Source organism: Amblyraja radiata, chromosome 39, assembly GCF_010909765.2.
Source record: "Amblyraja radiata isolate CabotCenter1 chromosome 39, sAmbRad1.1.pri, whole genome shotgun sequence".
NCBI lineage: Eukaryota > Metazoa > Chordata > Chondrichthyes > Rajiformes > Rajidae > Amblyraja > Amblyraja radiata.
The window spans coordinates 6,505,859-6,532,130 of NC_045994.1; the positions used below are offsets into that span (position 1 = coordinate 6,505,859).

At 46.7% G+C, this 26,272-nt stretch overlaps 1 protein-coding gene across 4 annotated transcripts in view; it reads left to right on the forward strand.

The window, feature by feature from the left end:
- The window catches only part of adam9 (ADAM metallopeptidase domain 9), an 85,334-nt gene that overhangs the window by 879 nt on the left and 58,183 nt on the right, over positions 1-26,272 (forward strand). For all 4 annotated transcript variants that reach the window (XM_033013994.1, XM_033013995.1, XM_033013996.1 and 1 more), the window contains exons 2-3: positions 18,623-18,738; positions 22,273-22,337. In XM_033013994.1, coding sequence (XP_032869885.1) covers positions 18,623-18,738; positions 22,273-22,337 — 181 coding nt within the window. The remainder of the gene's footprint in view (positions 1-18,622; positions 18,739-22,272; positions 22,338-26,272) is intronic.

Below are 26,272 nucleotides of genomic sequence, written 5' to 3' on the forward strand. Positions count from 1 at the left end.
TCTCTCCCCTCTCTCTCTATGTCCTCTCTCTCCCCTCTCTCCCTCTCTCTCCCCCCTCCCTCTCTCTCCCCCCTCCCTCTCTCTCCCCCCTCCCTCTCTCTCCCCCCCCTCTCTCCTTCTCTCTCCCCCCCTCCCTCTCTCTCCCCCCCCCCTCTCTCCAGGGTCACTCTAGGGGGAGTTCTGATGGAGGAGGTAGACAGGATTACGAGAGGGGCAGAGAGAGGCATTAAATGCTGGAGCAACTCAGCGGGACAGGCAGCATCTCTGGAGAGAAGGAATGGGTGACGTTTCGGGTCGAGACCCTTCTTCAGACTCGACCCGAAAAGTCGCCTATTCCTTCCCTCCAGAGATGCTGCCCGTACCGCTGAGTTACTCCAACATTTCGTGTGTTTCGTGGTTTAAACCAGCATCTGCGGTTCCTTCCTGCACATGGAGAGGCATTGGCAGGCCTGGATCCAAAGGTTATTCCTGCGCTTGGGCGTGGATTAAAGGTGAGGGGAAGGATGTTTGAGGCGACATCGAAGTATGTTTTTTCAGACAAAGAATTAGTAAAATAGAATAGTTGAAAGGCTTTGGATAGAGTGGGTGTGGAGAGGATGTTTCCACTAATGGGAGAGTCTAGGACTAGAGGTCATAGCCTCGTAATTAAAGGACTTAATCTGATGGACAGCAGGAACGGGCTACTGATTTTGGATGATCAGCCATGATCATATTGAATGGCGGTGCAGACCTGAAGGGCAATGATGGCCTTCTCCTGCGGCTATTTGCTATGTTTCTAAACGAGTGATGGTCGGCATGGACTAAGGGGCACAAAAGGCCAGTTTCCATTATATTTTTCAATCAATCCAGCAATAGTTGGAAATAAGTGTTAATTTTACTATTAACCTGTGATACCCAAGAACTGTGGTCCACGTGAAGCTGCAGGGAATGGGGGGGGGGGGGGGGGGAATATGGATCACGTACAGGTCCATAAGAGGAGGCCTTGGCGTTGTGTTCAACACAGCCATGTGGGCCGAAGGGCCTCTTCTTGTGCTGTGCCGTTCCACGTTCCTCCACTTGTCATTAAATGCAGAGGCCTCAAATTGTTAAGGATTGGACAAACTTGGGTCGTTTTCTCAGATGCCTCACAGTTTGAGGGAGACCTGATCTAAGTTTTGCAACATTGTTGAGATCATGAACAGAGGCAGACTGTCAGAAACTTTATTCCCAGGGAGGAGGTGTAAATACGAGAGGGAATGGCTTTACGGTCAGTGGGAAAGTTTAAAGTGGATGTGTACGGGCCGCGTTTATATAGACAATAGACAATAGGTGCAGGAGTAGGCCATTCGGCCCTTCGAGCCAGCACCGCCATTCAATGTGATCATAGCTGATCATCCCCAATCATCCCAGCCTTCTCCCCATATCCCCTGACTCCGCTATCTTCAAGAGCCCTATCTAGCTCTCTCTTGAAAGCATCCAGAGAACCTGCCTCCACCGCCCTCTGAGGCAGAGAATTCCACAGACTCACCACTCTCTGTGAGAAAAAGTGTTTCCTCATCTCCGTTCTAAATGGCTTACTCCTTATTCTCAAACTGTGGCCCCTGGTTCTGGACTCCCCCAACATCGGGAACACACGTTTCCTGCCTCTAGTGTGTCCAAGCCCTTAACAATCTTATATGTTTCAATGAGATTACCCCTCATCCTTCTAAACTCCAGAGTGTACAAGCCCAGCTGCTCCATTCTCTCAGCATATGACAGTCCCGCCATCCCGGGTATTAACCACGCTGCACTCCCTCAATAGCAAGAATATTATGTGTTCAATTTTACAAGAACACCGAGATGGGTGGGTGCCTGGAGCAATCTGTCAAAGGTGGGGGATGGGAGGCACGGTGACGCAGCGGTTGAGCTGCTCCCTTACAGTGCCAGAGACCCGGGTTCAATCCTGACCACGGGTGCTGTCCGTACGGAGTTTATACATTCTCCTCGTGGGTTTACTCCGAGATCTTTGGTTTCCCCCCACACTCCAAAGACGTGCAGGTTTGCAGGTTGATAGGCTTGGTATAAATGTAAAACTGTGTCTATTTGTGTGTAGGATAGTGTTGATGTGCGGGGGATCGCTGGTCGGCGCGGACTTGGTGGGATGAAGGGCCTGTTTCTATGCTGCATCTCTAAACTAAAACAAAGATGACAGTGGCGTTTAAGAGGCTTATTTTTTAGGAGACTACAGGAGACTAGGCTGTTGCCACATGGTCGCTGGGGTGTCACCCGTGTGGTCATGAGTAGTGTCCTCAGTCGCCCAAAAGGTTGTTTTTTTAAATTTTTTATTATTTTTATTAGAAGTACGGTAAGTTACAATAACACACAACACATATGTCTTAATACATTTTTTGTACCGCTTCATTTTTTGAGCTTTAAGAAAAAGATAGAAGTCAAGGAAGCAAGGAAAGTGCGCAAGAGTCGTGAAGGTGCAAGAGAGTGTTGAGAAAAGAAACCCCCTTAGAAAATAAGTTAGAGAAGGAAGTAAAGAAAGAAAGTAGACCCTAGAAAAGAAGGAAAAAGAAAGGAGAAAGAATCGCTCTATTATAACATTAAACTCCGCAGAAAGGGGACTACCAACCAAGTCTGTTTTTGTTGTTGTTAAATGGTTGCCAGATCCTGGTACCATTTATTTATTTATTTATTAATTATTAATTGCCTGCTAAGAGGAATCTCATCTCTTCCAGATGTAGTGTTTCAAACATATTTGATATCCACATTTTTATTGTTGGTGTGGGCGCCAGATGTAGCGTCTTTCTGGTCGCCGCTGGATTTTCAACGTGTTCAAAAATTTTCGGCGATGGTGGGTTTGATGGCATTAAGCGTAGCTTGACTTCTCCTGATGTAGGTGTTGTCGTAGGTTGTCGCCAGGTGACGTAGGTTGTCGCCCAGTGCTGACCGGTGAATTCCATTGGCGACTACCTACGTCAACCAGCGACAGGTACCGGCGACTGAATTGTCTTCAGTTGTCGCCGACAGGGTCGTAGCTTGTTGCGGGTGGACGTCGGTTGACTTTGGTTGTCGTAGATTGTTGCCTGTGTGGTCGGGGGTTGTCGTAAGTGTGGTCGTAGGTGGACGTCCTAATGGGTCGCCGGTTGTCGGTAACTTGCCTTAGACGGGTCCAGTCACCGTTTTTTCGGTGACCTGCTACGACTATGACAGTCACCCGCACTCGCCTATAAAAATCGCCTCAGTGGGACAGGCCCTTTGTGGAATGTGCGTGAAATGGAGGGGTATGGATCACATACATGCAAAAGGGGATTGATTTAATCTGACCTGTTTGGTATAGACATTGTGGGCCGAAGGGCCTGTCCCCGTGCTGTACTGTTCCATGCATTGGCCACAACGGGGACAGCAGAGATTCTCTGGGTAAATCGGTGTCACTCATCCCGACGTTCTCTCGCCCAAGTAAGGACGTGCAAGTCGGGAATGCAGGATGGCAAGTGGGGGGAGCGGGATTTAGAATGAACATAATATTATAATCACTTCCATCTGATGTGCACGGCAAGAAACCTTTTGCAGAAAGCGGAGGTTAGGAGGCGTTTTGTGTGGCCGAGAAGGAAGTGAGTTTCGACTGTTTACGGGAGAGTAACGCTGATCACTCATTCGCAGGAAAACCCGCCTGATTCCCAAATTATTCTCGTCGTTTATCACTGACTTTTGTAGTGTCGATCTGTTGTCACGTCTGCTGTTCTGGCTGAGCTAATGGGTGTGATTGTGTTCTGCCATCGTGTGTGGGCATGATTGTTTTTCTTTTAAAAAATAATAGAACAGAATGGAAAATGTACGCTCTCCTTGGGAGGGAGGGGGGGAGGAAGAGTGCGCCTCCCCATCCATGGAACGACGTTTAATTTAATTGTTGCCCTTGAGAATGTTGCCGTCTTCCCTTGAACGGCTTGCCCTTGAACGGCTTGCCCTTGATGGCACAGTAGTGCAGCAGGTAGAGCTGCTGCCTCACAGTGCCAGGTTCCGATCACGGCCTCATGTGCTGCCTGTACACGTTTGCACATTCTCCCCATGAGTGACCGCGTGGGTTTCCTCTGAGTGCGCTGGTTTCCTCCCACGCCCCAAAGACGTGCGGGTGTAAAGGTCAACTGTCCTCTTTAAACGTTTCCCTCGTGTGCAGGGAGTGGATAATAAAGTGTATCCTCCCACATCCCAAAGACGTATGGGTTTGTTAGACAATAGACAATAGACAATAGGTGCAGGATTAGGCCATTTGGCCCTTCCAGCCAGCACCGCCATTCAATGTGATCATGGCTGATCATCAACAATCAGTACCCCATTCCTGCCTTCTCCCCATATCCCCTGACTCTGCTATTTTTAAGAGACATATCTAGCTCTCTCTTGAAAACATCCAGAGAACCTGTCTCCACCGCCCTCTGAGGCAGAGAATTCTACAGACTCACCACTCTCTGTGAGAAAAAGTGTTTCCTCGTCTCCGTTCTAAATGGCTTACTCTTTATTCTCAAACTGTGGCCCCTGGTTCTGGACTCCCCCAACATCGGGAACATGTTTCCTGCCTCTAGCGTGTCCAAGCCCTTAACAATCTTGTAAACAATGGTAAATTGGTCTCTATAAAATTGCCCCCAGTGAGTAGAAAATTGATGAGAAAGTGGTATAACAGAGAATGTGTGAAGGGGTGATCCATAGTCTGCGGGAGCCGAAGGGCTTGTTTCCATGCTGTATCTCCTAACTTAACTAGACTTTAATCCCGACCTCTGGTGCTGTCTGGGTGGAGTTTGCATGTTCTCCCTGTAACCATGTGGGCATCTCCAGTCTCTTCCCACATCCTAATGACGTGCGCGTTTGTAGATTAATCAGCCTCTGTAAATTGCCCCTAGAGTGGATGAGAATGTGGGATAACATGGAACTAGTGTGCACGGGAGATTGATGGTCGGTTATAGTGCAGACTGGCTGGGCCGAAGGGCCTGTTTCCATGCTGTATCTCGAAACTAAACTAAGCCAAGATTGTTTGCGATAAGTTTTATTTATAAAATATAAAACTAAAACTGTATCTTTAACCCGAGGATTAAGTGAATGGGTTTAGTTTCATTTAGTTTAGAGATAGGGAGCGGAAACAGCCCTCCGACCCACCGAGTCCACGCTGACCAGCGATTCCTGCACACTAACACTATCCTACACACACGAGGGACAATTTACATGTTATAGAAAGCCAATTAACCTACAAACTTGTACGTCTTTGGAGTGTGGGAGGAAGCCGAAGATCTCGGAGAAAGCCCACGCAGTAATGGGGAGAACGTACAAACTCCGTACAGACAGCACCCGTCGTCGGGATCGAACTTGGGTCTCTGGCGCTGCAAGCGCTCCACGGCAACGACTCTACCACTGCGCCACCGTTGCCAACCTGAATGTTACAATTTGTGGAAAATGTATTTTCTTTTTGTTTGAATGGGCTTATTTGAAAAGAGACCCTTTCAATATCAGAGGCGCGTATTTCCGGAAGTCTGAATCTCAGCCTCTTAAAAGCCCAGAGAAGTCTGCAGACAATGAAGCAGGCATTAATGTTGCTGGAGCTTCGTAGAGCCATAAGAGTCATAGATACAGCGTGGAAACAGGCCCTTTGGCCCAACTTGCCCACACTAGCCAACATGTCCCTGCATCTGGGCCATATCCCTCCAAACCTTTCCTATCCACGTACCTGTCTAACTGCTTCTTAAATGTACATCAACCACCCTTTGTGTGAAAAAATTACCCCTCCGATTCCCATTAAATCGTTTCCCTTCACCTCAATCTTATGTCCTCTGGTCCTCGATTCACGTCCTCCGGGCAAGAGACTCTGTGCATCTAGCATTGAGATATGGCAGCTTGTTTGGGCACAGCAAGCTCCAAATACATCAGGATGGGGGAGTCTAGATCACCTGTCTTTATGGAGACACGATCAACTAGAGATTGAGTCCTTTCGGCCCAACCTGCCCACACCGACCTACTAGTCCCACTTGCCTGCATTTGGCCCATATCCCTCGAAACCTGTCCTATCCATGTACCTGTCTAATTGCTTCGTAAACATTGCGATAATCCCTGCCTCAACTACCCCCACCAGCAGCTTGTTCCGTATATCCACCACCCTTTGTGTGAAAAAGCTACCCCTCAGATTCCTACAAAATCTTTCCCCCTTCACATTAAACCTATGTCCTCTAGTTGTCCTCTGGTTCTCGATTTCCCTACTCTGGGCAAGAGACTCGGTGCGTCTACCCGATCTATTCCTCTCCTGATCTTATACACCCCTATAAGATCACCCCTCATCCTCCTGCGCTCCAAGGAATAGAGACCCAGCCTAATCAACCTCTCCCTATAGCTCACACCCTCTAGTCCTCGCAACATCCTCGTGAAAGGTCTCTGTCATAGTTTGTGTTTAGTCATCCTCCTGCCCTCCAGGGATTAGCCCCAGCCTGACGCTGGAATCTTGAGCAAAACACAAAGCGCTGGAGGGACTCAGTGGGTCGGGCAGCATCCATAGGGGAATGGACAGGCGACATTTTGGAACGGGACCCCATCTTCATTCTGCCCTTCACAGATGCTGCCTGATGCGCTGAGGTCTTCCAGTGCTGAGATCTTCCAGCACTTTGTTTTTAACCTGGTGCGTAGTGTTTAAATATCGGCCATGATAAACTATTTGCTCTCTAAAAATCAAAATAGCCCCATGGAATAGTTTATGTTGACAGCAGGCAGTCGAGCTCTGGGCTGCGTGTAATCTGAAAGACAACACTTAGTCTTATAGTGTAGGAAGAAACTGCACAATAAAAATGTAACTCAGCCGGACAGGCAGCTTCTCTGGAGAGAAGGAATGGGTGACGTTTCGGGTCGAGACCCTTCTTCAGTCTGAGGTCTGCCACAGAGGGCTGTGGAGGCCAAGTCTGTGGATATTTTTAAGGCAGAGACAGACGAGTTCTTGATTAGAAGGGGGTGTCAGAGGTTATGGGGAGGAGGCAGGGAAATGGGATTAGGTGGCAGAGATCAACCATGATTGAATGGCGGAGTGGACTTGATGGGCCGAATGGCCTAATTCTACTATAACGTGAACTTGCTTGTGCTCATTTATGGGGATAGTCTTGGTGAGCTACAAGCAAAAAGTGTATCTGACTGTACCTGGTACAGGTGACAATAAAGAAACCATCGCCACCTTTGTATTAGGCACAAAAAGCTGGAGTAACTCAGCGGGACAGGCAGAATCTCCGGAGAGAAGGAATGGGTGACGTTTGGGGTCGAGACCCTTCTTTAAGCTGAAAGTCACGGGAAAGGGAAACGGGAGAAATAGACAATAATGTAGAGGGATCAAATGAATTTGGAGAAATCGATATTCATAGCGCTGGGGTGAAAGCTGCCCAAGCGAAATATGAGATGCTGTTCCTGCGATTTGCATTGTCACTCTGACAATGGAGGAGGCCCAGGACAGAAAGGTCAGTGTGGGAATGAGAAGGGGAATTAATGTGTTTAGCAGCTGGGAGACCAGGTTGGTCTAGGTGTTGTATTGCTCTGTGTTGGAGCTTCCAGTGTGTTTTGATTCATCTATTTTTGATACTTGAACTGAACTGGTTTCCTTTCTGTGTGGAGTTTGCACGTTCTCCTTCTGACCTCAAGGGGTTTTCCTCTTGGATGTCCCTGGTTTCCACCCGACTCCATGCCAACCAAGATGCCCCATCTAAACTAGTCCCCTTGACCAAGTATCTACCCCTCACCCACACACTAGGTGCAGGAGGGAACTGCAGACGCTGGTTAACACTGAAGACAGACACAAAATACTGGAGTAAATCAGTGGGACAGGCAGCATCTCTGGAGAAATGGTCTGAAGGAGGGTCTCGACCCGAAACGACACCGATTCCTTCTCTCCAAAGATACTGCCTGACCCCGGCTGAGTTACTCCAGCATTTTGTGTCTATCGTCAGTTTAAACCAGCACCTGCAGTTCCTCCCAACACACTATGATATCATGCATCGTCCCTTCCGCTGGCTGGTTGGGAAGCAACGAAAGCTTTTCATTGTACCTCGGTACACGTGACAATAAACTAAACTAAACCTACTCAAAATACAGACAACACAGGTGGAGGCAGGTTCTCTGGATGCTTTCGAGAGAGAGCTAGATAGGGCTCTTAAAAATAGCGGAGTCAGGGGATATGGGGAGAAGGCAGGAACGGGGTACTGATTGGGGATGATCAGCCTTGATCACATTGAATGGCGGTGCTAGCTCGAAGGGCCAAATGGCCTACTCCTGCACCTATTGTCTATTGTCTTTTGTCACCCGAGGTCAGGATTGAACCCGGATCTCTGGCGCTGTGAGGCAGTGGCTCTAACAGCTGTGCCACTGTGACTTGGAGCCAGTGTGATTACTGTGTCTGTATATAGGAATCGGACTGAGCATGGGGTAGAAATGTTTTACACTCTGGCCCTTTGGTACAAAACTCACCCCAACCTCAAGCGTACCCCCTTTGCACAGCTCTGCATCAGAGCAGAAGACAGGGACCACTGGTGAATTGTGAGAGTTAAGGGGCTGTCCCACTTGGTGATTTTTTTTTTCGGCGACTGCCGGCATCGTTAACTGATGTATCAGGTCACCGAACAATTTGTAGCGTGAAGCGGGGTGATCGCGCGCGGTGTTTTTTCAAGTGTTGCAACTTTTTTTTTGTTGCCGCTGGATTTTAAAATGTCCAAAATCTTTTGGTGACAGTGATATGACGCCAGCAGTCGTCGAAAAAAATTGCCAAGTGGGACAGGCCCTTTAGAGGGGTTTCGGCCCGAAACGTTGCCTATTTCCTTCGCTCCATAGATGCTGCTGCACCCGCTGAGTTTCTCCAGCACTTTTGTCTACCAGGCCCTCTTGTATGAGGAAGGGTCTCGACCCGAAATGTCACCCGTTCCTTTTCTCCAGAGATGCTGCCTGACTGACCCCCGCTGAGTTGCCCCAGCTTTTTGTGGCTATCCCTGGTTTAAATCAGCATCTGCAGTTCCTTCCTACACATCTCTTGTACACATACCTGCGAGAGGTTGTCTTCTAAAACTGTTATACCGCCTCTGGTGCCACACAATCAATTCCAAAGCGTTTTGTAGAGCAATTAGCAAGCAGATAAATCTGGTCTGAGCCACTGTTAGGGCACGTTGTCTGAAGCTTGGTCAGGAAGTTTGTTTTTAGGTGTGGCTTTTGAATGAGAATTGAGAGGCAAGGAGAAAGTCCATTTTATTCAGTCATAAAACTCGGGAACAGTGCAGAGATACCTGACAGGTGAGTCATGGACAGGAAAGGTGGAGAGAGATTGGAGGAGGGGAAATAGTATGTGCTGTAAAAAAAAAATAGTTGGTTTATTCAATTGGCGGGGGAGGGGAGGAGGCTGGAGGCCGGAGAGGGATTGGGAGAGGGCTGGAGATGGATTGTGGGGGGGGGCGGAGGGAGGGAGAGATTGAGGGGGCTGAAGTATTAAAGGGGGGGAGACATTGAGAGGTGGGGAGAAAGATTAAGGATGGGCGGGAGAGATTGAGAGTGGAGGGAGTTTGAGATTGAAATGGAGGGCAAAGATCCTAAAGCAATCCGCATAAAGAAAAAGAGAGAGAGAGAGAGAGATATGATTGGAGAGACATTGAGATGAATCAGAATGCCACAAATTCTTACGAACATTCAATTTTTTCGATATTTTCTTAAGTTCTTTCCTCCTGGTTGTTGATGCTGTGTTATTTGGGAATTGTCAACGGGGACGGGGTTAAAGGCAAGGCTGCCTTGTGATGGGCCTTCAGTTCGTGACCTCTTTCCCCTACTTGGCTAGCGCACAACACTGAAGAAAAACTTTCAAAGAAGGCTTGCGTTGGCTGCGAAAGTTTGACGAGGTGACTCACACCTCTATCAGCTTGCACTGTTGGGAAGTGAGGCCTGGTCATAAGCAAACTTGGTGGGGGTGTGGTAGAGACACAGAGAGAGAGAAAGAGAGAGAGAGGGAGGGAGACAGACAGAGAGAGAGACAGAGAGACAAACAGTGACAGGCAGAGAGAGAGAGAGAGAGAGAGAGAGACAGAGAGAGACAGACAGACAGACAGAGAAGGAGACAGACAGAGAGGGAGACAGAGAGAGACAGACAGAGAGAGAGAGAGACAACCACACAGAGAGAGACAGACAGAGAGAGACAGACAAAGAGACAGACAGAGAGAGACAGACAGAGAGACAGACAGGGAGAGACAGACAAAGAGACAGACAGAGAGAGAGACAGAGGGACACAGACACAGAGAGAGAGCCAGTCCTTCGCCCAATGTCCATTCTCTGGGTGCTCCAGTTTCCACTCACCCTCTAAAGATGTACAGATTTGTAGCTTAATTTGCTTTGGTAAGTTGTAAAACTGTCCCTAGTGTGTGTGTGTGCAGGTTAGTGCACAGGGTAGTGGCCAAGGAAAGAGTGTTCACGTCGCGGCCCTGTTTACACCAATCTTTCCACCACCACGCACAAGAAGCCACAAGACACACATCATTGTAATCAGATGCCCGGAAGTGTGTACATCTCTTTCTGAACAACTTCTGAGAGGTGATCTCATTGAAACATATAAGGTTGTTAAGGGTTTGGACACTCTGGAGGCAGGAAACATGTTCCCGATGTTGGGGAAGTACAGAACCAGGGGCCACAGTTTAAGAATAAGGAGTAAGCCATTTAGAACGGAGACGAGGAAACACTTTTTCTCACAGAGTGGTGAGTCTGTGGAATTCTCTGCCTCAGAGGGCGGTGGAGGCAGGTTCTCTGGATGCTTTCAAGAGAGAGCTAGATAGGGCTCTTAAAAATAGCGGAGTCAGGGGATATCTTCGCCATCAAGCATTTCGCCATTTTGTGTGTGTGGACTCGATAAGAAAAAGAAGTGTACAGGGTGATCATTGGTCGGCACAGACTCGCTATGCCAAAGGGGCTGTTTCCGCGCTGTATCTCAAGAGTTCACTAAAAATTAACATGTCCCTGGGAACAGTCTGTAATCAGAGAGTCTGTTATAGAGCTGTTTGGGATGAACGGTGAAAAGGACATTTGCACCATTCTCCAGACTTGTTGCTTGATGGCGAAGATATCCCCTGACTCCACTATTTTTAAGAGCCCTATCTAGCTCTCTCTTGAAAGCATCCAGAGAACCTGCCTCCACCGCCCTCTGAGGCAGAGAATTCCACAGACTCACCACTCTGTGAGAAAAAGTGTTTCCTCGTCTCCGTTCTAAATGGCTTACTCCTTATTCTTAAACTGTGGCCCCTGGTTCTGTACTTCCCCAACATCGGGAACATGTTTCCTGCCTCCAGAGTGTCCAAACCCTTAACAATCTTATATGTTTCAATGAGATCACCTCTCAGCCTTCTAAGCTCCAGAGTGTACAAGCCCAGCTGCTCCATTCTCTCAGCATATGACAGTCCCGCCATCCTGGGAAATTAACCTTGTAAACCTACGCTGCACTCCCTCAATAGCAAGAATGTCCTTCCTCAAATTAGGGGACCAAAACTACACACAATACTCCAGGTGTGGTCTCACTAGGGCTCTGTACACCTGCAGAAGGACCTCTTTGCTCCTATATTCGATTCCTCTTGTTATAAAGGCCAACATGCCATTCGCTTTCTTCACTGCCTGCTGTACCTGCATGCTTACTTTCATAGACTGATGTACAACGACCCCCAGATCCCGTTGTACATCCCGTTTTCCCAACTTGATGCATGCTGCCTGTCCCGCTGAGTTACTCCATTTTGTGACTATCTTCGACGTAAACCAGCATCTGCAGTTCCTTCCTACACACTTGCAGCCTGTCAGCAGCTGTTTTAGCATGCTGTATGACTGTAGCAGCAGTGAGCTGACTGAGGCTACAGCTAGTATGTTTGACTGTTCGGGAAGGGTGGTGTTAAATTCTTTTAATGTGCAGCGCAACGTGCTGTGGTGAGCGGAGATCCTTTGATATGAAAATGATCAACTTAAACTTTGCCAGGCAAGCCAGAATCCCCCGTCTCGCGGGGTTAGAGAGCGGTGTTGCAGCCTTAAAGGAGTTCTTTGTGTAAACAGCCAAGCTGGGGGTTAGCGTAAACTGAGCCAAAGTGTTGTTGCCTTCCTGCACTTTAGTACAGTCTCACTCCACAACACAGGGCATGCTGATCATAATATATCCTGTGACTAGTGGTGTGCCTCGGGTTTCAGTGCTGGGCCTCATCTCCATCAATGATTTTGTTTGAGAACATACGGGGCAAGATTAGCAAGTTTGCTGATGATGCAAAAGTGAGTGGTTTTGCAAAGAAAACACGATAAAGAGAATAATGTGAATAACGTTCAGCGCAAGTTAACGGCAGGAAAGCCCAATCAGAGATAGCCCGATGATCTCCAATGAGGTAGATAGTAGTTCAGGACCACTCTCGTTATTGGATGGTTCAGTTGCCTGATTACAGCCGGGAAGAGACTGTCCCTGCATCTGTAGGTGTGCTGGAACTGTCCCTGCATCTGTAGGTGTGCTGGAACTGTCCCTGCATCTGACCCGCTGAGTTACTCCAGCACTTTATGTCTTTTTTTGCAAACCAACACCTGCAGTTCCTACCTTCAGTGTAAACCAGATTGTGGCCTTGCATTTGTTTTTATTTGATTGCATTATCTGATGGATAGCATGCGAAACAAAGCTTTTCACTGAACCTCGGTACAGGTAAAAATATTAACTCTAAACCTAAGCAGTGTTTGCCATTTGATTTTACCTTTCCCTGTGTAGATTAAAATCCCATACCATTACCATGGCACCTTAATACCCAGCGTTTTTCATTTTTACACCCTCTCTGGTTGTTTTTATGGGACTTTGTACCCTGCTCACACACGTGACTTATTGCCTTTATAATTCTCTAACCCCACCCAAACCGCTTCTTCATCCTGCCTTCCTGAACTTGGGTCACTTCTACCCGCTTGCTCCAATCATCGTTAATTAAGCAAGATGTTTATCCACGTTTCTCTGGTGTCCGCATCCTTCCTCAAACTGTGACTTCCTGCCATGGGTCAGGTGTTCTTCTAAACTCCAGTATGGCATTGGTTAATTGTCACATGTATCGAGGTAGTGTCGTTCGTTATTGTCATGTACAGTTTCGTCAAGATTGTTATTGTCACGAATACCGAGGTCGTGTCGTTTTGGTTGTATGTTTATTGTCACTTGTACCACAATACTGTAGTGTAGTACGTCATTGCCATGTGTATCAAGGTAGTGTAGTCTATCATAGTCAATTGCACCAAGATAGATTCATTTAAGGGCCTGTCCCACGAGTATGCGATTGCATGCGGCAAGCGCGACCAAACCAGAAGCGGGGTCCGTGCGGAGGTCGAGTGATCCCATACGAGTTGACGTGAAGTTGGAGCGAAGGCGTACGCTGTCAAGACGCTGCGTAGGCTTCAATGCTGCTGCAGGCCGGCAGGCGGAATTTTTGAACACGGTCATTTTTTCGGAGCCAGCCCCGCACTACTCCATACGGCTCCAGCGATCGAAGTGGGACCGGCCCCGCGAGGCCGTACGGCTCAAAGGACCACGTTAGGTCGCGCTTGCCGCATGCAGTCGCATGCTCGTGGGACAGGCCCTTAAGTTTCAATTGCACCGAGGTAGTGCAGTTTAGTCTAGATCGTTATTGTCATGTGTCGTGAGGTAGTTTAGTTTAGAGACAAGAGGCAAGAGAGTTTATTGTCATGTGTCCCAGATAGGACAATGACATTCTTGCTTGCTGCAGCACAACAGAATATAGAAGGCATAAATACAGATCAGATCAGTGTGACCATATACCATAGAATATATATATATACAGACATCAGTAAACAGATAAAGTGCAATAGGCTGTTCTAGTTCAGAGTTTGTTTGAAGTTGTGTTTAATAGTCCGATGGCTGTGGGGAAGAAGCTGTTCATGAACCTGGATGTTGCAGATTTCAGGCTCCTGTACCTTCTACCTGAAGGTAGCGGGGAGATGAGTGTGTGGCCAGGATGGTGTGGGTCCTTGATGATGCTGGCAGCCTTTTTGAGGCAGCGACTGCGATAGATCCCTTCGATGGTAGGGAGGTTTGAACCGATGATGGACTGGACAGTGGTTACAACTTTTTGCAGCCTTTTCTGCTCCTGGGCGCTCAAGTTGCCGTACCAAGCCATGATGCAACCGGTCAGCATGCTCTCTACTGTGCACCTGTAGAAGTTCGAGAGAGTCCTCCTTGACATACCGACTCTCCGTAATCTTCTCAGTAAGTAGAGGCGCTGATGTGCTTTCTTTATGATTGCATCAGTGTTCTAGGACCAGGAGAGATTAGTGTAGTTTAGATTGTTATTGTCATGAATACCGAGGTAGTGTAGTTTGGTTGTGTGTTATTGTCACGTGTATCAACATCTCAAAACGGTGGAAGAGAAACTGTTGAACGCAGCGGCAGACAAACGGGCGCGCAGAAAGGAACGCAGCAACTTCAACAACAGAGACCACACACACACACACACACACACACACACACACACACACACACACACACACACACACACACACACACACACACACACACACACACACACACACACACACGTGACCTTTGACATAGAGACTGTCACTCCCGCATTGGTCTCTTCAGCCACAAGAGACGCTGCTCCAGTCGAGGTTTGGAGCCAACACTAGGATGCATCACCCACCCGTGGTCAGTCATGATCGAGGGGGGCCTACGATCCACGATCGTGTGGTGTCTTTATTATTATTACGTGTACCAAGATAGTTAAATTTAGTTTAGTTTATTGTTGCCAAGTGTAGTTTAGTTTCTTGTCAAGTGTACCGAGGTAGTTTAGTGTAGTCTAGATTGTTATTGTCACGAATACTGAGGCAGCGTAGATTTGTATGTTATTGTCACGTGTACCACAATAATGTAGTTAAGTTCAGCTTATTATTGCCAAGTGTACAGAAATAGCGTCATTTAGTCTATTACTTAGTCTCTGACTCCTCTCACCCTGGCCACAAACTCTTTGAATCACTTCCCTCTGGAAGGCGACAGCCAGACATAAAAACAGTTTTTATCCACGAGTAGTTGCTCTACTCAACAGCCTCCCTTTGATCTGTTTTTTTGTTGGTTCACATGTTTGATCAATGGCGTTTTATCATTAATGTTTTATTACTATTAATGTTTAGTGTTTTCTGAGTCATTCGTAACTCACTGTATGTCATGTTGTTACTTGTGGGCGGAGCACCAAGGCAAATTCCTTGTATGTGAATACTTGGCCAATAAACTTACTTACTTATTTACTTACTTATTGTCACGTGTAGCGAGGTAGTGTAAATAAGTGTTTATTTTCACGAGTATTTATTGTTCCACGTACCGAGGAGCAGCGAAATGCTTTAGTTTGTGTGTGCTATCTAGTTGAAGGAAAGACTGTACAATATTTCAATCAAGCTGTCCACAGTGTACAGATAAATGATAAAGGGAACCACCTTTAGTGTAAGATAAAGTCTGATTAAAGACAGTTCAAACGTCACCAATGAGGCAGGTGGCACGGTGGCGCAGCGGTAGAGTTGCCGCTCTACAACGCCAGAGACCCAGGTTCAATCCTGACGACGGGTGTTGTCTGTACGGAGTATGTACGTTCTGCCTGTGACCGTGTGGGTTTTCTCTGGGTGCTCTGGTTTCCTCCCACACCCCAAAGACGTACAGGTTTGTCGGTTAATTGGCTTTGGTAAAATTGTAAATTGTCCCTAGGATGTGGGATAGTGCTAGCTTAAGGGGATCGCTGGCCGATGCATACTCAGTGGGCCGAAGGGCCTGTGTCCACACCGTATCTCTGAAGCCTAATGGACAGCATTCTAGCTGGTGAGAGCATGGTTCAGTTGCCTGATAATGGCTGGGAAGAAACTTAGCCCAGCCTTCCAGTCCACTGAGCGAGTTCCCAGTTCCGTGGTCCGCCAAGTATTCGGGTCCAGCCGGGCAGGTTCCAGGTGTCACGGCACCTCGGAGAGGCCTCTGCCCCAAAGCACCTCGGGGGGGATAAAAAATAGACAGTGCTGGATTAACTCAGCAGGTCAGGAAGTCGTTGACCGTCGTTTTGCCACCACAGATGCTGCTCGACCAGCCGAGCTCCCTGAGCAGTTTGTTTATTTTGGCATCTGTGTATGTTTGCAGAGCTACACTAGTTACTGAAGGGGCTGGAAGAGAGCTGCTCACGAGCTGACCTGACACACCCCCCCTAACTAATGTGAAGGAAGGAAGTGCAGATGCTGGTTTTATAAGGAATAGAAGTAGAATTAGGCCATTCAGCCCATCAAGTCTACTCCGCCATTCTATCATGGCCGATTTCTCTCTTCCTCCACATTCTCCTGCCTTTTCCTCATAACCTCGGACACCTGTACTAATCAAGAATCTATCTAAGGTACACAAAAATGCTGGAGAAACTCAGCGGGTGCAGCAGCATCTATGGAGCGAAGGAAATAGGCAACGTTTTGGGCCGAAACCCTTCTTCTATCTATCTATCTCTGCCTTAAAACTATCCACCGACTTGGCCTCTACAGCCTTCTGCTGCAAAGAATTCCACAGATTCACCACCCTCTGACTTAAGAACTGCTTGAAATTGGAGAGAGTCCCTTCTTCAGTCTCGACCTGAAACAGCACCCATTCCTTCTCTCCAGAGATGTTGCCTGTCCCGCTGAGTTACTCCAGCATTTTGTGTCTATCTTCGAAGTAAACCAGCATCTGCAGTTCCTTCCTACACACTTGTAGCCTGATGGCAGCTGTTTTAGCATGCTGTATGACTAGCAGCAGTGAGCTGACTGAGGCTACAACTAGTATGTTTGACACTGTTCGGGAAGGGTGGTGTTAAATTATTTTAATGTGCAGCGCAACGTGGTGCGGTGAGCGGAGATCTGAAAATGAACAACTTAAACTTCAACCAGGCAAGCCAGAATCCTCTGTCTCTTGGGGCTTAGAGAGTGGCGTTACAGCCTTAAAGTAGTTCTTTGTGTAAACAGCCAAGCTGAGGGTTAGTGCAGACTGAGCCAAAGTGTTGTTGCCTTCCTGCACTTTAGTACAGTCTCACTCCACAACACAGGGCATGCCGATCATAATCTGCCTGCTCATAATTCAGGAATCACGAAGAATTGGGAAGATAGACACAAAAAGCTGGAGTAACTTAGCGGGTCAGACAGCATCCCTGGAGAAAAGGAATGGATGATGTTTCGGGTAGAGACCCTTCTTCAGACTGAGAGTCAAGGGAGTGGGAAACGAGAGATATAGACGGTGATGTGGAGAGATATTGAACAAATTTAGAACGGCGACGAGGAAACACTTTTTCTCACAGATAGTGGTGAGTCCGTGGAATTCTCTGCCTCAGAGGGCGGTGGAGGCCGGTTCTCTGGATGCTTTCAAGAAAGAGCTAGATAGGGCTCTTAAAGATAGCGGAGTCAGGGGATATGGGGAGAAGGCAGGAACGGGGTACTGATTGGGGATGATCAGCCATGATCACATTGAATGGCGGTGCTGGCTCGAAGGGCCGAATGGCCTACTCCTGCACCTATTGTCTATTGTCTAAATATGGAGATATGCAACAAGATATGCAACAAAAGTAACGATGAGAAAGGAACAGGTCATTGCTCGCTGTCTTTCATGTGAAAAGCTGACGCATATTAGTCGTCTTGGAAATAGTAACAATTCCACACATTATTTTCTATTTCGCAACTTCAGTAATATGACTAATCGAGGTGCAGGAATAGGAATTGCAAGGGTTTGGTCGGCTGTTTTGTTTTTGGGAATAAGCTCAATGATGTTGGATACTCCCTTCATCTTGCACAGAACGCCAAGTGCTGGAGTAACTCGGCTCAGTAGTCCGACTCGAACTAGAGGTCTTAGCCTCAGAATGAAGGAGATGAAGGAATTTCTTTAGTCAGAGGGTGGCGAATCTGTGGAATTCATTGCTGCAGAAGGCTGTGGAGGCCAAGTCAATGGATATCTTTAAGGCAGAGAAAGATAGATAGATTTTTAGTGGTCTGATAAACGACTCCTGGAGTTTTCAACAATACTTTATTTGAAAGTTCAAGTTGCAGCATACAGGTTTAACAGACACGTCTGGACACATCGGTGGTCAGCGCTGAACTAACGCGCGCAGGGGAAAAACCGCACAAAAACAACAGCCCCTCCCGAGTCACGTGACCGCGCTTCCGAACGCTGGGTTCGATATCTGCGTGCGCTAGCAGGCGCCGCTATGGATTCTTGATTAGTACGGGTGTTTGTGGTTATGGGGAGAAGGCAGGAGAATGGGGTTGAGAGGGAGCGATAGATCAGCCGTGATTGAACAACGGAATAGACTTGATGGGCCTAATTCTACTCCTGTCACTTATGAACATGCTGCCTGGCCCGCCGTGTCCAATCCGACCATTGATCACCCGTTCACACTAGTTGTACGTTATCCCACTACCTCATCCACTTGAGGCAATTTACAGAGGGATAATTAACCAGCAAACATCTTTGGGGTGTGGGAGGAAACTGGTCACAAGGAGAACATGCAAACTCCACACAGACAGCACCCGAGGTTAGGATCGAACCTGGGTCTCTGGCGCTGTGAGGCAGCGGTTCTACCCGCTGTGCCACCATGCCGTCTCACACCATTCATGATTACTCAGCCCTGCGTTTCTTTTACAGGCCATTTGCATCCAACCTCCCACCAGACTTCGAAGCTTTCTGCCTTCGAAATTACAATCCCACGACAGCTGAACGAGAGAGAGAAGCGAGATGCTGGCCTGGGCCCCTCTTCACAGGTACGTTGGAGAATAACTGTACATTGACTTCAGCGTAGTGGCTGCACTACTGGTGTTACACACGACTATAACATGGGAGTGTATAAAGTCATCCATCTTGGCATGCAACAATGTCATGCATTATCTGAAGTGATTGCTGACGTGTGTGTTTGTATATATATATATGTGTGTGTGTGTGTGTGTGTGTCAGTATATATGTGTGTGTGTGTCAATATATATGTGTGTGTGTGTGTGTATATATATATATATATATGTGTGTGCATATATGTGTCTGTGTATATGTATCTGTGTATATATGTGAGTGTGTGTGTGATATGTGTGTGTGATGTATATATGTGTGTGATATGTGTGTGTCTATGTATATATATGTGTGTGCATATATGTGTGCGTATATATGTATTTTTGTGTGTGTGTATATATATATATACACACGTGTGTATGTGTGTGAATATATATGTGTATGTATATATGTGAGTGTATGTGTGTATGTATATATATGTATAATTGTGTGTGTGTGTGTGTGTGTGTGTGTGTGTGTGTGTGTGTATATAAGCAATCACTACAGATATTGCAAGTATATATGTGTGTGTATGTATATATATTTTTTAAATTGTTTGGGTTTACAGAGTACCATCTTTACGTGTACTGTGCTGCTGCATGTAAGAATTACATTGTTCCGTTTCTGGACACATGACAATAAAAAACTCTTGACTTGACTCGTGAGATGCAGCAGGATGTGTGAGTCTTGGGGCACAGTTGGGGTAGTGTGCAACTGCAGCAAGAAATCAGGAAAGCTAACAGAATGTTTGCATTGTTTGTGAGGGGAACTAATGCAAAATTAAGTGCGGCACAATGGAGCAGTGTTAGAGTCGCTGCCTCACAGCCCCAGAGACCTGGGTTCGATCCCGACTTCGGGTGCTGTTTGTATGGAGTTTGTATGTTCTCCCCAGTGACCGCGTGGGTTTTCTCCGGGTGCTCCGGTTTCTGCCCTCGAGTTCTGGCAGCATCCTCGTAAATCTGCTCCGCACCCTTTCCAGCTTAACAACATCTTTCAAATAACAGAATTCACTGCATAACTAATGAGGATTAGCTGCAGACTGCGTTCCCGGAGGACCTCATTACCTATGTAATGAATTATTATTTCCCAGAACAAGTTATTTCGTGGAAATGTTTAGGAAGGAACTGCAGATGCTGGAGTAACTCAGCGGGACAGGCAGCATCTCTGCAGAGAATGAATGTTTCTCTCCAGAGATGCTGCCTGTCCCGCTGAGTTACTCCAGCATTTTGTGTCTACCTTCGATTTAAACCAGCATCTGCTGTTCTTTCGCACACATTGGGAATGGTATGGAGTACAAGGGTTGGGACCTCATGATGCATCTGTACAATTGTTGGTGAGACCACACTTGGAGTGCAGTCTGATTTCCCAGCCATCATTAGTGTCATTAGGTTGAGCGTAGTTTAGCTTCAGAGATACAGCACGAAAACAGGCCCTTCGGCCCGCCGTGTCCGGGCCGACCAACGACCCTCTGGGCACTGGTTCTATCCTACACTCTAGGGATGCTTTACCGAAGCCAATTAACCTACAAACCTTCACGTCTAACAATGCAATGTGGAAGGGAACCGGAGAAAACCCACGCGCTCACAGGGAGAACGTGTGAACTCCACACAGACAGCACCTGTAGTCCGGATCGAACCCAGGTGTCTGGCGCTGTGAGGCAGCAACTTTACCACTGTGTCACCCACAAAGTTGGAAATGTTGCAGAGGAAATTCATCAGCGTGTTACCTGGGCTTGTTACAGGTAAGGATTGATGTGTTGGGACATTTTTTCTGGAGAGCAGGAGGCTGGGGGATGATCATATAAAGGTGTACAAGATCACGAGGAGCATGGATAAAGTGAATGCTCTCAGTTTTTCTCAGGGTATAGGAATCTAAAATTAGAGGACAGAGGCTTCTGATGAAAGGGTTTAAATGTCCCCTCTCACCTTAAACCCTTGCCCTCTAGGATCTTCAGGGGCAACATTTTCACTCAGAGGATAGTCTGTATCTGGAATGCATTGCCAGCGGAAGATATAGAATGGATACAAATATGACCTTTATAAGATATTTGGATATGTGGGAATAGGAAGGGTTTAGAGGGTTGATGGACAAATGCAGGCAAAACAGAACTAGCCCAATATGTCAACTTGGTTGGTATGGACAAGGTGGGCCGAAGGGCCTCTTTCCACCCTGTACAACCCTAATGACTAAAATAGGAGCCGGATGCGTAGGCTGGTGCTTGACATTGTGGCAGCAACTCTTTTAAAAGATGTAGCGCGAAAACAGGCCCTTCGGCCCACCGAGTCCGCACCGACCAGCGATCCCTGCACACGAACACCATCCTACACACACTAGGGACAATTTATACTTATACCAAGCCAATGAACCTACAGACCTGTATGTCTTTGGAGTGTGGGAGGAAACCGAAGATCTCGGAGAAAACCCACGCAGGTCACGGGGAGAACGTACAAACTCCGTACAGACAGCAGCCGGAGGCAGGATGGAACCCGGGTCTCTGGCGCTGTGAGGCAGCAACTCTACCGCTGCACCACCGTGCCACCCCTACCACCACCAGGCCCCTGCTTGTTAATATTATAAATGCAGCCTCTCTCAGGTCATGCACTAATCGACGAGAAGTGAAACATTTTCTGTCCCTTCATCAAGGAGACAAAACAAGGAAAGACTGATTCAAATATTGCAACTTTAACAGTGACCACTATTGTTCAGCGAAACACATAACATTCTTAATCTGTAGAAAGTTGCTGACCTTTTCATCCAATTTACTTATGTATAATTCACTGCTTGCAACACATCAGAAGATAGTGGCATAATGGCGCTATAATATGGTAGAGTTGCTGCCTTACAGCGTCAGAGACCCAGGTTCGATCCTGACCACGGGCGCTGCCTGTAGGGAATTTGTACATTCTCCCAGTGACCAGCGTGGGAAAGCGTACCCACGTATTTTACAAGGGCCTTGTGTGGAGACAGGGGAGGGAAAGCAGTCTGCAAGTTTAAAATCATTGTGTGTGTGTATATAGCCAGCATCCTGTCATAAGTCAAAAGGCTCAAGAGTGTTTAGTTTAGTTTAGTTTAGTTTAGTTTAGTTTAGTTTAGTTTAGAGATACAGCGCAGAAACAGGCCCTTCAGCCCACTGACTCCGCACCTACCAGCGATCCTTGCACACTAACACTATCCTACACACACCAGGGAAAATGTTAATTAAAAAAATATATATCAAGCCTTTGGAGTGTGGGAGGAAACTGAGGATCTCGGAGAAAACATACGCAGGTCACGGGGAGAACGTACAAACTCCATACATACAGCACCCATCGTCAGGATCGAACCCGGGTCTCTGGCGCTGTGAGGCAGCAATACCGCTGGGCCAATGATTTCTTACTTGCATCATCCCAACAGGCTTGTTGTGCCAATGAATTATTGCTGCTGGCCTTTAATAAAACATCAGCTAATGATTTTGTTTACTTCATTGATCACCTCAGGGCAAGCTATCGTATGTAGTTCGGGTGAAGGGCCATGACCATGTCATCCATCTGACGAGAAATGAGTGAGTAATGTATTTTCTTATTCCCAGTATTATATCTATGTTCTGTAGTTATTGGATACACTTTGAAAACATGTTTCTCATATTCTGCTCATATGGAGAATAGCGGCATTACAGTGTCATAGAGTGATACAGTGTAGAAACAGGCCCTTCGGCCCAACTTGCCCACACCGGCCAACATGTCCCAGCTACACTAGTCCCACCTGCCAGCATTTGGTCCATATGCCTCCCAACCTGTCCCATTCATGTACCTGTCTAACTGCTTCTTAAATGTTGGGATAGTCCCTGCCTCAACTAGTGTACCTCCTGTGTCAGCTCGTTTCATACACTTACCTGCCTTTGTGTGAAAAAGTTACCCCTCAGATTCCTATTAAATCTTTCCCCCTTCACCTTAAACCTATGTCATCTGGTTCTCAATTCACCTACTCTGGGCAAGAGACTCTGTGCATCTACCCGATCTATTCCTCTCATGATCTTATACACCTCTATAAGATCACCCCTCATCCTCAGCTATCTCCTCTACCACACTTTGTGTGAAAAGGTTGTGTGTATAAAGTTACAGGAAGTATGTGGAGGCTTTGGAAAGCATGCAGAGGTTTACCAGAATGATGCCTGGATTAATGGGGTGTTAGCTACAGGGAGAGGTTGGACAGACTAGGATTGTTTTCTCTGGAACGTCAGAGGTTGTGGGGAGAGACCTGTTCGAAGTTTTGGGCTGAATTTTAGTAAATAAAATGCCTCCATAACGGTCGTTGCGAAGTTGACACGAAGGAAAGAAGTTAGCGACTTGGTCCTTACGAAAGGTAAACAAGGGACAGTGTGTTGCCAAATTGAAGATTGGCTCAGTTTCTTAGTTTTGATGTTTCTTAGATTTTTTTTTTAAGTCGGAAAATATATCGTAAACGGCCGTTGCGTTTTTGACCCCACGATGTTTTTGATATATTAAATTGGAAAATAAGGAAAAATAATTAACTCGCTACTACCATAGGGTACCTCGTTGTGGTTTGTGAAAAGCGTTTGAGGTTTGGAGCCTCCGTGGTTTAGCTTACGGAGGTACCGACCCCGATAATGTTCGTTGTGACAATGGACACCAAGCACAACGTCCCTTACGGGATCTATACTGTACTGTATTATCTTTATGTTACTGTATTTTTCTCCTGATATTGATGAAGATATTTCCCTAGATCATTATCAAAAGGTCTATGTATGAGCGGGCCACATTAAATTTATTTATGAATTAAATATTCATGACTAAATGTGGCAGAGTTTTTAAGGTCACATTTTTGGTGTCCAAATTGGTGGTAAAACGATGAAGATTTGTCCATCATGAAAAAAGTTTTTTACTTTCGGTCTTGAAGTTATCTAATTTATATCTGTTATTTATAAGGGTTTCACAAGATGGGGTCGATTTTTGTTAAGCACAGTGTATTTGGTTAAAAAACTGAATATAAATCTTGTTCCCCATCAAAATCTCTCCAGTATTGTTAAAAACACAGTACGAAGGTTAGATCACCAGACAGTCAGATCAATTTCCCAGGTGGAAACATCAAATACGTAGAGGTGCAAAGATAGCGTCGTGGAAATCGCCGCTGGGGTGTGAGCATTTGGGCCAGGGGGGGTTTACGCGATTTCTCTAGTCAAATCGAAGAGTCATCCTAGTTTTTAACGAAAATTGAAGACCCCCGCAAAGCTATTATGTTTAAAGGCCTCGTAAATGTTATAGGAAAATCAACCTCAAACCGCGACACAGCAGCAGGTCTCATAAAGCAAATAGCAGAAGGTAGGTTGTATATTTTTACATTAAAAAGGGCTTCTAAAGATCCCTTTATACAAAGTTTAATATTGCGAGTAGCTCATTTTGGGCCTATTATATCCCGCAGTATTTTTCTGGGCATTTGGGGCACAAATCTACCGCAATGTGAACGTTCTAAACCAGCGCGTTCCACAGGGACCCACTGGAAAGCTGATTTAAATGGGCATTTATTTACAGCAATTGAACACTAAATTCCTTCCATTTGGCCTATAAATTAATGTAAATGAGATTTAAAAATCATGTTTTATTGTGAATTATTTGTGAATATTATTTGGACATTTAGGCTATTTAAAAATGTTAATCATTTATTAAGAAATGGATAGATGTTTAGATCTAGTAATTGAAGTCTGAAATTAGCTACAATTAGGTAACTAACTAATTATATGCTTTAATTTCAGGTCATCCAAGTAAGATTATTTTATATTTGTTTCAGAATGCTTCAATCTGAGGGCATAGAGGGGCAAAGTATAAAGGAAACAAGCAGGGCAAGTTATTTCCCCCCCTCTGAAGATGGTGAGTGCCTGGAACATGTTACTGGGGTGGTGGTTGTAGCAGATATATTAGTGGCATTTAAAGGACTTTTGGATAGGCATGTGGATATGCAGGGATTTGTCCTACCACAACTAGAGAGCAGTCCAGAACTGCTATCTACCTCATTAAGGACCCTCGGACTTTGTTGGCTTTACTTTGCACTAGATGTTAATCTCTTATCATGTATCTGTACGCTGTGAAAGGCTCGCTTGTAATCACGTATTGTCTTACCGCTGACTGGTTAGCACGCAACAACAGCTTTTCACTGTACCTCGGTACACGTGACAATAAACTCAACTGAATCAGAGTGGAGGGTATGTGTTATGTGCGCTAGGTAACTGATGGTCTTGGTATTATGTTCGACACTGACATTGAAGGGCCTGTTTTTGTGCTGTACTGTTCTATATTCTAAAGAGGCCATTTGGCCCTCTTGGTCTAGGGCAGCTCCCAGATCCCATTCTCCCACCCATTTCCCCTCTTCTCTGTCGGCCATGCATCAACTTTCTCCTCCCAGCTGCCTGCATGCTCAGGGCCATTTGGCCTTCCAACCCGCACGTCCTTGAGTTGTGGGAGGAAACCGGAGCACCCGGAGGCAACCCACACGGTCACAGGGAGAACGTGCAAACTCCACTCAAAGGATTAATTGCATGCAGTTCTGGTCAGCACCTCGCTGCGGTGATGTGAGGCCGCAGAGGTTTATCCAGATGTTGCCACTACTGGAGGACTATGGATGTGGGGCAGCACACTGTTGCAGCGGTAGAGTTACTGCCTCACAGGGCCAGAGACCCCGGTTCAATCCTGACAACGGGTGCTGTATGTATGGAGTTTGCACGTTCTCCCTGAGAGTTGCAGACTGCAGGAGAACGTGCTGAGGGACGCACTGAATCTCGGTGCAGCCAACGGCAAGGCTCGGTGGGGGAGGACCAGTCTAGGGCCCTTCCACTGCTGGACATTGAGGGGCAGAGAATAGTGTGGACACCCACAAGTTCACAAGTTACAGAAGTAGAATTCGGCCATTCAGCCCATCGAGTCTACTCCGCCATTCAATCATGGCTGATCTCTGCCTCCTAATCCAATTTTCCTGCCTTCTCCCTGTAACCCTTGACACCCATTCTAATCAAGATTTTATCTATATCTGCCTTAAAAATATCCACTGACTTTGCCTCCACAGCCTCCATTGTGGCAATGAATTCCACAGATTCACTACTATCTGACTAAAGAAGTTCCTCTTCACCTCCTTTCTAAAAGAGCGCCCTATAATTCTGAGGCCTAGACTCACCCACCAGTGGAAACATCCTTTCCACATCCACTCTATCTATGCCTTTCATTATTCTGTAAGTTTCAATGCGGTCCCCCCCACAACCTTCTAAACTCCAGCGAGTAGAGGCCCAGTGCTGTCAAACGCTCATCAAAAGCTCCCACATTTCCTCCCACATTACAAAGACGTGCAGGTTTGTAGGTTAATTAGCCGACTGTAAATTGTTCCTAGCGTGTAGCACAGTGTAGTGTGCGGGGTAATCGCTGTGGGTCAAAGGGGACACAGCTGTATCTCGAAACTAAAATTATAGATGATAAGGTACATTTCCTGCCGATG